We start from the raw sequence: 16,962 nt of genomic DNA, 5'->3' as shown, positions 1-16,962 counted from the left end.
GAGAGTTCAATGAGTAAGACTTTTTCTCATGTGACTTTTTGCTAATTTTATGACATTCTGCTGATTTTGGGATCTTTTTTTTTGCATTTAAGATTGTTAGCTGAAGGAACTGATCAATACCAGCATCAATAAAATAATCTATATCCCTGATACTGGAGGATTTGTTTGTATGTGCTATATTCAAATTAACAATCTGCATACAATTCAGCATCTGCTTGACAGCAAAAACTGATTTTTTATACAGTAATTGTAAATATATTTAGGCAACAAAGGGTTATTAACTAATAATGAGTGTTATCTATTAACGTGTTTTGCTTAGCGTGCCTCCAATGCTAAAAATGACCACATTTTAAGTGATTTCGTTAAACAATAAACGTGTGTAAAATAGCTTTTGTTAATTGATTTACTCTGGCCTTGATACTGGGGAGATGTTTCCTATCACTGTACACTGCTGTAAGAAGGGATAGGGATTAGGGATATAAATTTCGCCGGAAGTAGTAGGAGCGTTGACTGTAGAGATGAATCAGTTAACGGTTTAAATCATTCTGAATCATTCAGTGAAAGGATCCGAGTCTCACGAGTCACTTGATTCAATAGGGATTCTGCCTGCTATTTCCATGAGTAGTCACTAGAGGGCACTCAGTGAATCCTTAGAATTCACAGTATGTGAATTGCATTGCTTTGCAAATGAAAGTAAATTAAATCCAGTGTTGTGGCAACTCTGTAAGGAAAAATATAAATGACTGAGAATCAAGAATGATCAGTGCTAAATATTTATTTTAAAGGCAAACACATCATCTCGCAAACATCCAGGTGGAATAGAGAATGTTGGCTAATATTAGAATAAGAATCAGAAATAGCTTTATTACCAAGTATGTTTACACACACAAGGAATGAGGCACCAATAATCCTCTCAGCGGTCCTGACCGTCTGCTGTAGCCTCTTGATGTCTGATTTGGTTTGGTATTGATCTACACAGGACAGACACAACGATGGCAGAGTAGAATGGTTTCAGCAGCTCCTGTGACAGGTTGAATTTCCTCAGTTGGTGAAGGAAGTACAACCTTTGCTGGGCCTTTTTGCTGAGCCACAACTTCACCACTGATATATAGCCTGATAACTTTATTTAAAGAGGTCACCGCGTAACGTAGCAAATATTCTACAAAGACTCCATCATAAGTACACACAGTTACTGAAATTGGCTCGCAAGGAGTGAACAGCATGTGTCATTTAATTTCTGATGTGACACAACATAACAGTCCAACATGTGACATATCTATTTAGTGTAATGTGAAATAAAGCTGATTATAGGACACTACATTGAGTCTTGGAAAAGTGACAGTTGGAAAAATGCAGTTTGTGTTTTCTCATGATGATTACATAACCAGTTGTTTTGTCATGATCATGACTTAATTTTCTCGTGATCTAGACATAGCAAACATTGTTTCCTTGTGATCAGTACTTATTGTTTCTCTGCATTTGGTTTAAGAGCTTGTACTAGAGGCAGGATCATCACAGCATCATGGATAATAAACATTATGCACCCGCTGCCAAATATGGTTATGGTTATTACCCATAATGCCATGATGATGCTGCCTCTAGAACATGCTTTTATGCTGATCACAATGAATGTTCTTGGTGCAGCATCATGGATAGTTCCAGCCATAGTTCGCACAAAACGTCATGAGACGTAGTAAACTTCTGTGGCTTCTGTAGTTCTGCAATTATACATAAAAATAAAACCAAGCATTTTTCTGGTTTAGTTTCACCTTTATTTTATTTCCCTTGAATCTACAAGGAAACGAGAAAATTACTTGTTTTTCTGTAGTCTGGTTCTGGAGTATTAGAAGAAAATATAACTTTTTAATTTTTCAGATTCTCTTTTTAAAATGTAAATTAAATACCAGAAGGTACATGGACCGGAAAACATAAGTCCACCCTAATATTCAACAATATATTCAATAATAAAAATAACTACATTTAGCAATTATATGCTTTCTATACACATTTATCAGTCCTCTCACACTTTTCACTAACTTTTCTTTACAATATATACGTTCAGTGTTTTCAGTGTTTGAGGGTATAAAATTGTACACAGCTTCTTCAAAATCTCGACTTAAGGTCTGGACTTTACCTTGGTCATTACAACACATTGATTTTTTTTTCTTCTTTATAGATTTGCTGTTTGCAGTGGATTGTTGTCTGGTTGCATGATTTGATTTCAGCTCAGGGTAAACTGCTGTACAAATGGCCTCACATTTTCGACATTTCGGTATAAAGTGGAGTTTATCGTTGGAAATAATGATGCAAAAATTCTCAGCTCCTGTGTTTCTACTAAACAACACGTTGTATTTTGCCATATTTTTTTTTGTAGACAAGGGGTTCCACCTGACCACCCTTTAATGAAAGCCATATTTGCTTGCAAACATTTAATGGACTTAAAAAAGCCTGTAGGTCACTTGATGTAACATGTGGGTTTTTCCATTTATCTTTGAGCATTAAATGGTCTGTCCTTGGACTCTCCATTTGTTAAGAGAAATAAAGATGAAATCACTGTAAAATGGGAAATTTCCAATTGTTTGGAGAGGAGCTTATGACCCTTTTAAAATTAATGATCAGCAACAATAAGTTCACATGGCTGATTTTCTTCTGTGAGGTATGATATAAACACATACTAGAGTGTTCCAGAGTACCAAAGTTCAGCTCGTATGGAAGTACATTTCAAGGATTAACTAATGTTGTTCATTTAATTAGAAAGACATGGCTTCTAATTACTCTCTTAAAACTGGAAATAAGTAGGGTGTACTTATATTAACTGGTTTCTGAAATTTGGTGTACTAGAAAAGAAAAATGACTACTCTAATTAGAAGTTAAATAGACAACGTAACATAGACACAACAAAAACAGTAGGTGGCAGTATGTACATTTCGCTAGTAATGGTAAACGGCGTAGAGGAACTTTGGGCGGAAGTGACGACAGAACCGCCGAAAGTTTAAATTTGACAACGGAAAACGGCGGCGAAGGCAGGTAAACATAGGCGGTTTGTATATTTTAGAATTTCAACTTAATGTTATAGTTGTTATTGTATTATTTTATAAATGGCGAAAGAAAATGTTGAAAAAGATGGTACAGTGTTTTCCCTTATGTATCAATTTGCTGTGTTTTATTTATTTTTAGATATGCTCGTTGCTAAAAAAAAAAAAAGATTGGTTAGCTAGCGGTTATCATTGGTGGATACTGTATACACAAATGTGTGTGTTGTATGTATGTGTGTGTATTTATTTTAGAATTGTTAAATTGTTTATAAATTGTTCTAATTTTGATCGCCTGTGTGTGTGTGTGTGTGTGTGTGTGTGTGTGTGTGTGTGTGTGTGTGTATATATGTATGTGTATATATATATATATATATATATATATATATATATATATATATATATATATATATATATACACACACACACACACACACACACACACACGCGATTAAAATTAGAGAACAATTTATGAACAATTCTGAAATAATCTCATCTTCACTGCTCAACAGTTGAAGGAGTTTTTGTCCTGTCTATACCATGCTACCAGAACACCTTTTCCACAAAATAACTAAGGCATTTAAATAAAAACTTTATTTTGGAGAAAAAACACTGATCAATTTAATGAACAACAATGACTGTAGCATGGAAAAAGATTACAACAAAATTTTCTGAAGGTTACAACAGTCAGCAATTAGTAGGAAGTGTACAGGCCTCTGCTCTGAATGACTTCAGCACATCTGTGGCCACAGGACAGCACTGGTCTCTCACACTGCTCTGGTGTGATTTTGGTCCACTCTTCTTCCAGTCTCCTCCACAGTTCGGTGACTGTAGTGGGTTTCTTGGCCATAACTTTCTCTATTGGGTTGAGATCAGGACTCTGGGCAGGCCATGTCATTATTTCAATGTTTTCAGTTTCAAGGAACTGCTTTACCCATTTTGCTGTGTGACATGGAGCGTTGTCCTGCATGAACACTGCGGGCTGATTGGGTGATGGACGCAGGTAAGGAACCATATGTTGTTGAAGAAGGTTCTGATAAACATTTGCATTCACTCTGCCATGTAGCTGTATAAGAGGCTCAACTCCTGCTGCGGAAAACATGCCCCAAACCATGACACTTCCTCCTCCACTTTTCACTGACTTCTTTATACACTTTGGGTTCAGTCTTTCACCCAAATAAATTAAACTTGCTTTCATCACTGAAGTGAACTTTGGACCAGTTCTCCTCTGTCCGCACAACATGCTCCGCAGCAAAGCTTAGTCTAGCCGTTTGATTCTTTCTGCTAATGAGAGGTTTGGTCACTGCAGAGTGGGCTTTCAGTCCAAATGCTCTTAAACGTCGAGACACTGTATGACGAGACAGATCCTTACCCTGTTCAGCGCTGAACTGGTGAGCAATTCCAGCTGCAGTGTGGAAATGATTGTCCATTGAGATCCTCTGCAGTATCCTGTCCTCTCTTGTGGACGACCAGCCTTCTTGGCGGACTTGAATGAGTTTGTGATGTAAAGATTCAATATTCTTGAAATCACAGATTTGGAACGACCAACTTGTCTTGCTATGGCTGATAGGGTCATCCCTTTGGCCTTCATCTGGACAACCTGCTGCCGGAGGCTTTCAGTCACTTTAGAACGGCCCACCATCTTGCAGAGTCAGTGAAACTGGAAGTTAGGCTGCCAGTTAAATAGGGGTTGACAGATAATCAGGGAAATTAGCACCAGGTACCAGATTAACACCAATAACTGGGAGGTATCTGAAAGTGTTCTCTAATTTTGATCAGTGTGTTTTCTGGAAAATAATGTTTTTTTTTTTTAAATGCCTTAGTTATTTTGTGGAAAAGGTGTTCTGGTAGCTTGGTATAGACAGGACAAAAACTCCAACTGTTAAGCAGTGAAGATGACATTATTTCAGAATTGTTCAATTATTTATAAATTGTTCTCTAATTTTGATCGCCTGTGTGTGTGTGTGTGTGTGTGTGTGTGTGTGTGTGTGTGTGTGTGTGTGTGTGTGTGTGTATATATATATATAAAATGAGTGTGTGTGCACACAAGGATTGGCAGTATTTATGATGCATGTATTTCTAATGTAGAATAGTATTTTATAATATGTATTTGATATGGTTGATGAAAATGACTTCATATTTTGTATTATGTAAGACATGTGCAGGCTGCCAGCTTCGAAATAGGTGTCCAATGATTGATAAATATTGTACCCTATTTGAAGTAGCTGTTTAGTAGAATCATGATTTTGAATACCATTGCATGAATGACTGCCTGACACATAATATATTATATTTATGATTACAATCAAATGATTAATTAGTTAGAAACTAGTTGCTATAAATACAGGTACCATCAGTGGTTTTCTTATTAATGACTTGTTTGTCAGTTTTGCTGATGCAAAGACAGCCCATCTTTACCAAACACCAAGTAACTAAATTAGGATACATTTGAGTCATTTGCAAAATTTAAAACATTAAACTGTTACTTTTAAAACTAAACTTCATCTGGGAGATCACAGAGAAATGTATGTGAATATCTGATCTGTTAACTGGTTGCATATGTCAGATTTATTGCAAATAATGTCATGTATGAAAGCTGTTGCTATTGTTTATTTAATCACCTGAGTAGTGTAATGGTGAAGGGATACAGTAGATCAAATAGTCCAATTGATGGAAAGTTTTTAAAGAAATTTCATGCTCACTTGTGAAAGTATTTCGGAGTATTTTTTTAAAAATACAAAACTTCAGTATTTTATTTTGATACATGGTTTGGCTGCTGTATTTTGTAGTTTATTTTGACACACCTAAAGTATTTGGTATTTTATTTTGAAATACATTTTGATGTATCTTTCCCCAACCATATATATATATATATATATATATATATATATATATATATATATATATATATATATATATATATATATATATATATATATATATATATATATATATAATTTTATTATTATAATTTTTTTTCTTTTTATATTATTCTCAGGAGTGAGAAAAAAAGTCTGAATTAGGCAAACCTTTTTTTATGTGGTATAAACAGGGTTCCCAATTGTTTACCTGTCCAGAGTTCTCCAGAGTTTAGCAGGTGGTGCATTAGTTATAATGGTCTGTGGGGAAACCCACTGCCTCGTGTATAGTTAAATGGACTAAATGAAGCATCCAGGCAAATAATTTGTTACTTGTTTCAGCCCTAGATATAATCATTTCTATAGAAATGATCAAAAAGCATTTGCTTAATGTTTGATCATATTTTTATAAGCTTATTTATTTATTTGCTGTTTTTGTTATAGGAGCTATAATGGAGAACACTTTTCCAATATACAAGGTGGATGCCATTGTGCAGTTTTTTCGAACTGAAGTCTTAACAGGTCAAGAGGCGAAACATTTTGTGAAAGGCGATGTCACTCCAAATCCAAAGGTGAGCCATGATTTTGTCTTTTGCCCAGATTAAATGGTTTGCATGGCTATGTCTTAGATTATATTAATTTTGCAGGCAGATGCCATCCAGAAACTCTACATGAGAATCTTGCAGCTTGTATATCGCTTCAGGCCTGAGTGCCATTACCTGGTGAGTACAACTGAATCAGAACTGAAATCTGTAGATGTTGCACTCTGGCATAAAGTAGAATTGTGGTTGTGCCCTGTTCTGGACTTTTTGTCCCTGTTCCTTGGTTTTATTAAAGAATCCTTAAAACACTGGTTAAAATGTCTGATTCAAAACGAGTCACAGCTTCATGATCATCCAATTATCCATTCACCAATGAGCGCATTGCACTTATTTCAGCATACTTTTAACAAATGTCAATTCAATCCATCATTCATTCATCCACTCCCTTGATATGCAGAATTGTCAGGATTTTCTCCTCTAAAGAGAAATTCTTGTAACTACAAATAGTATTTCCGGGACGGAGTGAGTATCCTCAGTTACACTGCGCTAACTAGTTTCTTTTATACCCCTGGCATTGGTGTGTATATTTTCGAGTTTAATAATAATTTTTTTTAAATGCGAGGAGGAGACTAAACAAACTTGTGCTCCGTCCTCAGATTTTTAGCGGCTGTTCCGCAAGTACAAAGGATTGCATATGGTAAACATCCTACGCTACACTATGCTCTACCCCTAGTTCACATAAATCTCAGATGTAGTCCACTTTAAAAAAAAAACATAATTTGAACATTCTTTTGCAGGCAGCTGCTTTCCCCTTTTCACTCTAAAATTGTATAAAACAAGAACAATACACTGATATTGCTTACAATATTGCAAACGGGTGTTTCATGTTTAACTTTATACCTTTTGGAGAGCATTTTATCTTCCACTTGCTTAACTTTTCACATTTAACCGAAATTTTGACCAAGGGTGCCCAAACTTTTGCATGCCACTGTACAATGAAATTGAAACACCTGGTTTTAGACCACAAATTTATTAGTATTATTAGGGCCTCCTTTTGTGACCAATGCAGCATCAATTCGTCTTGAGAGTGACAGACAAATCCGGCACAATGGCAGGGATTTTTGAGCCATTCTTCCTGCAGAACAGTGGCCGAGTTGTTGCGTGATGCACATGAAGGAAAACGTTTACTGACTTGCTCCTCCATAAAACATTTATGGAATTTGGCAGATGCCTTTATCCAGAACGACTTACATTCATCTGTGTTCTACAACTGAGCAGCTATTAGGTTAAGGGGCCTAGGAGTGCCAGGTTGGTGTGGGTGGGATTTTAACTCATGACCTTCAGATCCAACGTCCAATGCCCTAACCAATAAACTACCACTTCAAAACACCCCAAAGTGGCTCTAAAATATTTAGATGTGTGTAGAAAATGGGAAATGTTCAACTTCACCTTTGTGGTCATGAAATTGCTGTCACCAGTTTTGCTGTGTCTATTGCAGTATTATAATCCTGATACACAGCACTACCTTTAGGGTTCAATGTTTGGACCATTGAGTTCACATGATTTTCCAAAATGGTTCGGGAGTCTTTTACAGTGAAATGCCCATCTGGTACAAGTAGTGGGCCTAAAGAATACCATGTTATTGCAGCCCAAACCATCCTTGTGCTTCACTCTGGACATGCAGCATTCCAAGTTTTAAGCTTCTCACTGAAACTTCACTGAAAGTGAAGGTGAACTCATTGGAGAACAGTGTTCCATGTTGTCCACAGCACAAGGTTTTCATTGATTGCAGTAAAGAAACCAACATTTGGTATTGGCACAAATGACCAAAAGTTTTTTCTGAAGTTTCGTGGAAAGAGGAAAGTTGAAGTTCGCATTTAATTCTGCAGTGAGTTGTGCAGCTGTGGATTTATGTTTGGATACAATCCGGGTTAGAACCTGGAGAGCCCCATGAGACAGTTCCTCGTGTCGACGAGGAGATGGTTTGTCCTTCTTGGTGGTATGCCGACATTACTCAGGATACCGATGCTCTCGACGCACCAAAAAGACTCGCTGTCCTGGTCACAGATGTGAAAATGAGGCGCACGCCAAGAATTTGTCCTCTTCTGATCTCTCATGCAGCTCCCATTATGTTGTGTGGATATTGGCCAATGTTTCAGTTTTATTACGCAACGTTTGTGTGTTCGAGATAAAAGATTACAGTTTGGTATATTCCTTCTTTTCAGTGTTAAGTAATACATTTTTGTACAATAAAAAATATAAATATTTCCAATTAATCACAGGCAACATTTTGTGTTGTAGAAATGTAGGTTGTTTTTTTCTTAAGTAATGGTGATGAATATATTTTTGTCATCCTCCACTTGGTGGGACTGCATTATGTGTAGATAATACCATGTATGAATAAAAATGACTTCTAAGAATTGTCACGTCTTTAGTGGTTGAGTGACTGCACTATCATTAGATCTTCTCAATGACATAAACCCAGCAATGAAAGTACTAGCGAATATCACTGGACCGCAAAAGCTGTGAGGCAGTTAATTGTCAAGCTCATTTTAAAACCTAAAGCAGCGTCTGTGAACAATTTCAGCATTTTCCTAATAACTCTAGACTTTTAAAACCACCAGGAAGTAGTAAAGCAGGAATTTAACAATGTCAATAAAATAAAATAGGTTAAATATGTGTGGGGTTTTTTTGTGTTTTTTAGTTAATCTTTTAATGAATATATGGGCCAGACTGTCACCTAGTTGTACTATACAACTTCTTGAGGATGTTTGTTAACTAGTAATGAAAAGGTGTGTGTGTGTGTGTGTGTGTGTGTGTGTGTGTGGTCTAAATGTTTTAGTAACTTAGATGCCAATTAAGATCTTAATCGTATAGTAAAGATTGCTTACAGTGCTTCAATTCAAGCTGGTGACATTTTATATGGCGCACATGTGGCATTTGGGGACTTTATCTCACTGGTTGGAATGACACTGTAAGAGTGCATGGCAGGTACATTTATGTTGATGAGGCTGATTGTGTTGATCTTAACTCTTAACAGGCACCTCTCTCAGAAAATCTCCAATACCCGATGCTCCACGAGTGGTCCACACCAGTCTTGAGTCTCTATGTATGCATGTAAGTAAAATTTTTGTCTGTTCATCAACTGCATTAAAATAAATAGTGTGGACAATTATTTGAAGTGTCAGATACTGAGATCCTCTCCCTCTCTCTCTGGCTTTTTCACAAATTTCAAATAGGTGCCAGTTTTTACCCGTCTGCCATGTATATGACTTTTCCCTGAATGACCTGCTCAATCCTAGTAAGTCAATGATTTTGTTAGTTTTATTATAATGACTATTAATCATAGATTAGAGACAGAAAAGCATCTGTTTTATGTTCAGTGATTGTGTGTTTGGATCATGACTGTGCCACAGCCATTGCCTGGAGTCCAAGAGAGTAAAATTAGCCATGCTTTTTGTGTGGAAGGAGTGGCATACACTCCCAACCCTGAACAAAAAAAGTTATTCAGTAAATTAAATTTAGATTTGGGAATGGAATAGGCTATGGATTAGGATTTCATGCACTTTAGCTTTAATGTCCTGCAATTTTAAATTAGATTCAAGATTCTTTTTTCACTTTGAGAAAGTGGTTAGTGGCTAAGATCAAGATTTTATAGTAGGACAGCTTTAATATAACCTACATCTTGCACTTCTATGTGCATCACTTGTATCTATTTAAATCACTTGTACCATATAGCAATTTGTGTGTGTGATTTGAGATTGTGTGATGCTTTATAAGCTAATGGGCAACCATCAGTACTGTATATGTCTGTTTCTAGGTATAATTCTTGTTTCTTCAGTAAAATGTTTACAGGAAGAGCTCTTTAGCCATAGAAACACTGTTATTGCAAGTTATTTGGCAATTTTGTTAGATAAATTGTTTTGGTTGGCAGTCACAGTTTATTGTTCCTCACACTCTACTATCTACTTCCCTTCTTCCAGAGCCCAAAAGAACAATTACTATTTTGAGTGGAATCCAGAACTTCCTGCATTTTAGGAAACAAAGGTTGGAAATAATTGCAGGCCATCAGCAGGCTTTTGTGAGTCCTTTTGAAAACAATATACATGAGTACATCTGGGCATTGGATCAGGAATGTAGACTGAAATGTCTTTATTTAAAATATAAATATATATATATCACATTTCATAGAGGTTTTGTTATTTCTATCTCTATAATGTTTGTAATTACTTTATTGTACTCTATGCTTATTACTTAATTTTTTCTAATTTATAATACACATTTTTTTCTTTACTGTTACTTAGATTAAATGTATACTTAAGAATACATTAATTTATTTGCCATAACAGATTTATATTTTGTGCAATGTCTTGATAATTTATTTTGTTTACATTACTGAGGCAATACTTGTTTTTGTAAAACAATTAATAATTGATTAAAAAACACCTTTGAGATTGACCTGATCCACTTCCCTCCTGCTAAAGCGGGCAGATATGGATAAACTTCAGTCATTCACAAAAGGCATTAAAGAGGCTGAGAAAAAAATGGAGAAACTGATGTAGGTACTTCTTACGTTCTGAATTATGATTGTTTTTTGCTAGAATGTGTTAAAGGTTTAATCTGCATTACAGTATTTGATATAAAATTATAGCCCATTCCATTCATGATTTTTAATATTCACAAACGTGCTTGTTCAGGACAATCCCACCAGAGCAGCAAGCAGAGGCTAAAGAACTGGCTGCAGCCCTCACAGAAGTAAAAAATGCTACCATGCAGGAAACCCAGGAAGTGGTAAGACCTTAATCTGTAAAGTGTGAAATTGGGCTAAGCTTTTGAAGGTACAGCGCAGCCAGAAATTATTAACATCACTTCACGTTTCCACATTTTATGTTACGTATGTATTTTCCTCAAAATTCTACAAACAATACCCCATAATGACAATGTGAAAGGAATTAGTTTGAAAACTTTGCAAATGTATTTAAATAAAAAAAAAAAACAATTTTCTTAATTTTTAATAAATTGAATTTCGAACACACTTCTTTAAACACACGTTGTCAGCGCTGTGAATACTTTCCGGATGCACTGTAAACACTTCCACCTCCTTAAATCTTTTCTTGAATCATACTGCCCTTTTCTGATTTGCAACAGTGGTTTGGTGCTGGTGTAATTAATTACAGATCAACATTTATGTGAGGGTTTATAAATCACAAGATAATTAACAACAAAAAAATAAAAAAAACACCAAATCTACAAATTAAAAGATTTTCACTGCCAACATGAACAGCTTTGATTACTCTGAATGTACAGTATACATTGGTCTTCCTGATGTGAAGGATTTCATTAAAAAGCTCTCAAAGCCAGAAGTATAAAATATTCTATTATTATGATTGTCTATATGCCATGTGTTGGAAAACCTCAATGTTGCTGACCTTGTGGTTCCTAATAAGAATAATAAAAATAAAGAGGCAGATGTAGAGGACAGAGGGGTATGGAGATGGATGATCCACTGTTGCAACTCCTAATAGAAGAAGAAGAATTGATTCAATGGTTCCATTAACAAGCAAACATTGTGCTGTTGGGAGAGAACATTGTACCAAAAGAGGAATGATATGTGAAACTTTGTCCTTTTTGTAATCTGCTTAACACCAAATGTCTGTTTTTCCCTCCCCAGAATTCTCTTAATGAACAGGTCGCGGAGTGCAAACGAGTAATTGCAGAACGGTCACAAAAACTGGTATGTACAAAAAATATTTGAAATAATATCCCCAAGAATCCTTAATCCATGATTTCACTGCTTATTGTCCAGAAGACCAGTATTAACCTAGATAGCCAGCGAAGTATCAATAATTAGTACTTAATTGTGGTTGAAGCCTATGTGAGCTTTACTCTTAACCATTAAAAGGTAAACAGGGTTTGTTCATCCTAATTACTTTTTACTTTTATTTTTTTCCATGAGTAAATAAGTAAATATTTACGAGAATAAGTGTTTTTAGTCTAATTGGACAAAACTGTCACAGTCCTTCTGATTGTTGGTCGACTGAACAGGTCTGTATGCCTTTTTGTGCATGCAATTGGCTGTGCATTAATTTCTTTAATTCTTCTTTAAGTATTTTTCTGTTAGCCAACACTCATTTGGCATGTGTGTGCGCGTGTGCAATTCTTTGTGAATAATGCCACACAAGTACATTAATTATGGTACTCCTGCCCTATAAACATCTGGTTAAATAACTCCGCAACCAAAATTACACTTCTTCAGCATCAGTAAATTAACGGATTAAGTGAGGTAACTGTGTGCCAGCTTGGTTCTATTAAACACTCCTAGGCTCAAAACTGCACTCACACTTCAGCAGTTATATCCAAAATTAAAAGGACATTTGAGACTTGTATGAAATGTATCTAATTTGCTTCTTAAACAAAATAAACAGACTAGCAGTATATAGTGCCAATGTCTGTTTTATACCATTTTAAAGTAGCTCTTATTTGTTTCATACATAGAATGAAAAGTTTCTTTGAGTCTACCTTCATTTTTTTTCCCCCTTTTTTTTTTTTTTTGCAGAGCCAGAGGAAGCTTGATGTGGCCACTCACAAAGACGAAATAGCCAAACTCAAGTCTCAAATTGTTGAGTCTCCTGAGGAGCTAAAGAATGAGATGGAGAAGATGAAGGAGAGCATAAAGAACATCAAGATCTCAAAAGTAGGTGGCTAGTTGAGGATTGAAGTTTGCATGTGGAAATGGATAAGGACAATTATTTAATTTATTTTCCCTATGGTCCTGTGTTTTGAAAATCTTGGACTTTATATGTGCATCATTACATGTTTAAAATGTTGGTGTGACTAGAAAAATAACACAATGTCCTGTTTGCGTGTAACTGCAGGAGTTGGCAGATGAGAATCTGGTGGATCTGCAGATCAAGGTGCAGTGTGCTAGCCAAGGTGAAGCAGAAATTCAAGTAATTCTGAAACAGTTGCAGGACCTGCAGGCCAGCATGTGCAAGACTAACCAGCAAAAGGAAGAGGTAAACCTGCATACTTCCTGCTTTAGGTTATATTGTTTTTTTGTAATAAAGCCATGGCTCAGCAACCAAGTAAACTTCGGTTACACTCTGTGTACAACTTGTATGTCTGATGTGTAGAAATCGGGGTCATGAAGTAATTCTGTTGTGTGCATTGAAAAGGAATAAACAGCCATGTGCTTTTTGAGCATTTTCTCCATTATGCAAATTAGAGTATAAAATGAATAAGGTTTCACAGCTTTCATTTAAATACAATATTGAATAGTAATTTGCAGCTGATCCTATAATGCATTTGTAAAATAAAATTGTATAGTAGGTTGGACCGGAAAATTGTCAATCCAATTAACAGGCATGTTAGTATTACTACTAGCTCTGCTTTAATGTACAATGTGAATATAAAGCAGACACATAACCAAAATTTATTGTAGTTGACTCTTTTGCACTACAACAAACATTTGGACAGTGATATTTCTTCTGATGTCTTGTGTATGTGTACAGGTCCAAAATCTGGTGGCTCTGTATGAGTCACTGCAGAAAGAGCTAAAGGGTCTGAGCAATGAAGAGGGCCAGCTAAAGAGAGCTCTGGCCATGAAACAAGACAAACTGTCCAAGCAGCAAATTCGCCACCAGAAAAAGAAAGAGCTAAAGGACCAGCACGTCCAAAATGTACTTGGGTAAGAATTGAAGCTTAATAATTGTTTGATTATTTTCCCCTTTTATATGTCAATGATGCTGAATGTATTGGTTTTCTTTGTTCCCAAGGCAATACGATAAAGTTCATGAAAAACGTGAGGAAATCGTGGATCGGATAAAAAACATCACCAGAGAGACCACACAGTTCAAGGCCAAAATGCAGAAGCTTCGTGATACCTGCAACCAGAACACTGAAAAGGCTCAGGTATGTACTTCGCATAGCTGCTGTGTTGATCACAGTGTAATAGAGAGCTTCTTTGCAATAAAGAAAATGATTACAATATTACAACTCAAAACGATCATAAATTATTAATGTAATGTAATGTTATTTGTTTATCAGTTGGAAACATACATTTGTTTTTAATGATAATTAGCAGCCAATACACAGAAAAAAGAGCACAAACCTTTACTTCGTGTTAACTGGCTATTTTCTTATATTTTTTTTTTTGTAATTAATGTGAATACAGTGAAGATTTAAATTTTTTTATTTTTTTTTTAACCAAACATCTATTCACTCAAAGTACAATGCTGATTCAAGTACCTTCTCCATAATGCAGCAGCCAGTAGTGCTCTTTGTCCTTAATGATTCCTTCATTCTCGTTTTTATCTGTGTGAGCAAGAGCTATAATTATACATCTATATTTGAAATGAGATTTCATTGTAATTTTGTTTTTCTTTTAAGGCCATCTATGACCGGCTGCTTACAACGTTGGAGCAGTTTCACAAACGTCTTGAAAATCTAGTGATGGAGGGCAGTGCTGACATCATGAAGATGAAAACAAATTTCTGAACTACTTTTGGCAAATATTGTTTCCCCTTTACATTTGCCCTTTACTTTCTTTACTCCATTGTAGTCCTTTATCTTTTTACTTTGTGCAAATATGTTTGTGTTCTATATAAATGTTCCTGTTTTGTCAGAAATATAATGAAATAAACTGTTACCTTTTGGTAACTTTTTGGTACCCAAGTAGTAGTAGTTGTTGTTGTTGTTTGAATATGATTAAGTTATTAGTGCTGCGGTTGGTTTTTGTCTGATTCAGAGCTCAATTTATTGTCTATAGACCATTTCAACTGCCATTCGTTCATGGGAAGAAGTGATTTCTTTGGTTATGGGATGTTTCTGGTTTGCTAACGCGGACACTGAAAACATTAGTGGGAGATGTTTTATATAGTGATATTGTGACAAATTATTTATACTTACGATTAAGAATGTCAGAATTAAAACTAGCACCATGTTGTTCATGCTGTCTCGTACCGGTGCGGAAATGAAAGTGTTTGAATGAACGAAAAGCAAAAAAAAAAAAAAAAAAGCCTGTGGAACATGAATGTTTGTGAAACATGATTGAAAATGCACTGAAGTGATTTTGCCTTTACTTTTCTGAAAAACTACAGTAAAATGACTTGAAATTTAACAGTAATAGACAGGGACACTCTAAATAAGAATTATTTGAAAGATTGAGCAAACCTATTAAGGAAAATGTTTATTGAATGTTTGAATATGAGATGATGAGATACAAATGCACTGATATTTGGAGTGATTTTGTCTTTTTTTTTATTTGCAAAAACTGTACAGTAAAATGATTTGAAATTTAATAGAGTAATAGACAGGGACACTAAATATGAATTAGTTGAAAGATTGAGCAAACCTATAAAGGTTAAAATGTTTTGAGTTTTTATATGTGGAGCATGAGTGAAAATTCATTGACTTTGGCCTTTTTTTTTTATAACGAAAACGCCGTTCTGAAGCGTCTTTACATCTATTTTGACTACTCCCAACACCCATACCGTAAATGCACGATTAGACGCGCAACACAAAGAAAAGTGCGGCTGCCATAACTGCAGTGTTCTGACGCGTCTTTACGTCTATTTTGAACGCGTCCACCACCCATACCGTAAGTGCACGATTAGACGCGCAACACAAAGAAAAGTGCGGCTGGCTTGACGTTAGTCAGTAGCACAAGACTTCATACCGCGAGAACAGTGATTTGAAATCGCGGGAATCACCTCCAGATCCTATTTAAAGTTGTAGTACATTTATTTATAACCTAAAACTTCACGCCACACAATTTAATATAATTTAGATCTTCCTCTTTCGGCTTCTCCCATTAGGGGTTTGCCACACCCCCCTGTCCTCTACATCTGCCTCTGTCACACCAACTATCTGCATGTCTTCCAATTTAATATAATTTAGATAGTTATTATTATTATAGACATAAATACTTATCCGGACTAATAACCGGATACGTTACCATAGCAACGACACAAACTGATGAAATCTTCACCAGCGTGTATATAATGTATGACATGGACAAGAGTTTTTTGTCTCGTGTTGAAGCACTCGGTCTCAAACAAATAACACACGTCTGGATACGGTACTTCAGGTAAACATTTAATGTTCTGATGGAAAAGGTGTCGCCTTAATGTCTGATTTAAGGGATCCGGTAATTCCACGTCATCTATATTTTTAGATTTGATAAATATCTAAACTGGTCTGTTCTGTCTAGACGTACGTGTTAGTCATTTTGTCAGACATGCGCAGTATCAATACAACGTGTTTGTTGTTGTTTACATGGCCTGTAGTTTTTCCTATTGTCTGTGTTCCCCTGAATTTCCTCTGCCATCTCTGTTGTCCTCGCACTGAAATATGGATATGGTGTCCCCAAAATGTGGAATGAGCTCCACTAAACTCCCTCCAGGTGTGAATGAGCATTGTGGTTAATGATGGATGATTTGGCTTCTTAATATTGTGTTTTCCCTACTATTATTCTGGAGACAATCTTATGGATTACAAAGCTGTAAGTCTTTGCTATTGATTGTACTATGT

General features: G+C 35.7%; 1 protein-coding gene across 3 annotated transcripts; it reads left to right on the top strand.

Moving 5' to 3' along the window:
- Nucleotides 1-2,923: 2,923 nt before the first annotated feature.
- nuf2 (UF2 component of NDC80 kinetochore complex) lies at nt 2,924-15,105 on the top strand. Of its 3 annotated transcripts, none has more exons than XM_046874568.1 (14): nt 2,924-3,027; nt 6,335-6,462; nt 6,538-6,612; nt 9,473-9,549; nt 9,672-9,733; nt 10,416-10,513; nt 10,917-10,990; nt 11,130-11,223; nt 12,104-12,166; nt 12,989-13,126; nt 13,308-13,448; nt 13,944-14,119; nt 14,208-14,343; nt 14,821-15,105. In XM_046874568.1, exons 2-14 carry the CDS (start codon nt 6,343-6,345, stop codon nt 14,926-14,928), a joined length of 1,362 nt encoding a protein of 453 aa, XP_046730524.1. In that variant the 5' UTR covers nt 2,924-3,027; nt 6,335-6,342; the 3' UTR covers nt 14,929-15,105. The 3 variants fall into 3 exon arrangements, with proteins under 3 accessions (XP_046730524.1, XP_046730526.1, XP_046730523.1); XM_046874570.1 differs by having other exon boundaries at nt 2,945-3,023; XM_046874567.1 differs by lacking the exon at nt 2,924-3,027 and adding an exon at nt 3,029-3,126.
- Nucleotides 15,106-16,962: the final 1,857 nt, after the last annotated feature.

This window comes from Silurus meridionalis, chromosome 19 (genome assembly GCF_014805685.1).
Source record: "Silurus meridionalis isolate SWU-2019-XX chromosome 19, ASM1480568v1, whole genome shotgun sequence".
Lineage (NCBI taxonomy): Eukaryota > Metazoa > Chordata > Actinopteri > Siluriformes > Siluridae > Silurus > Silurus meridionalis.
The sequence above is the reverse complement of the archived record's forward strand: the minus strand, read 5'-3'. Positions and strand labels throughout refer to the sequence as shown.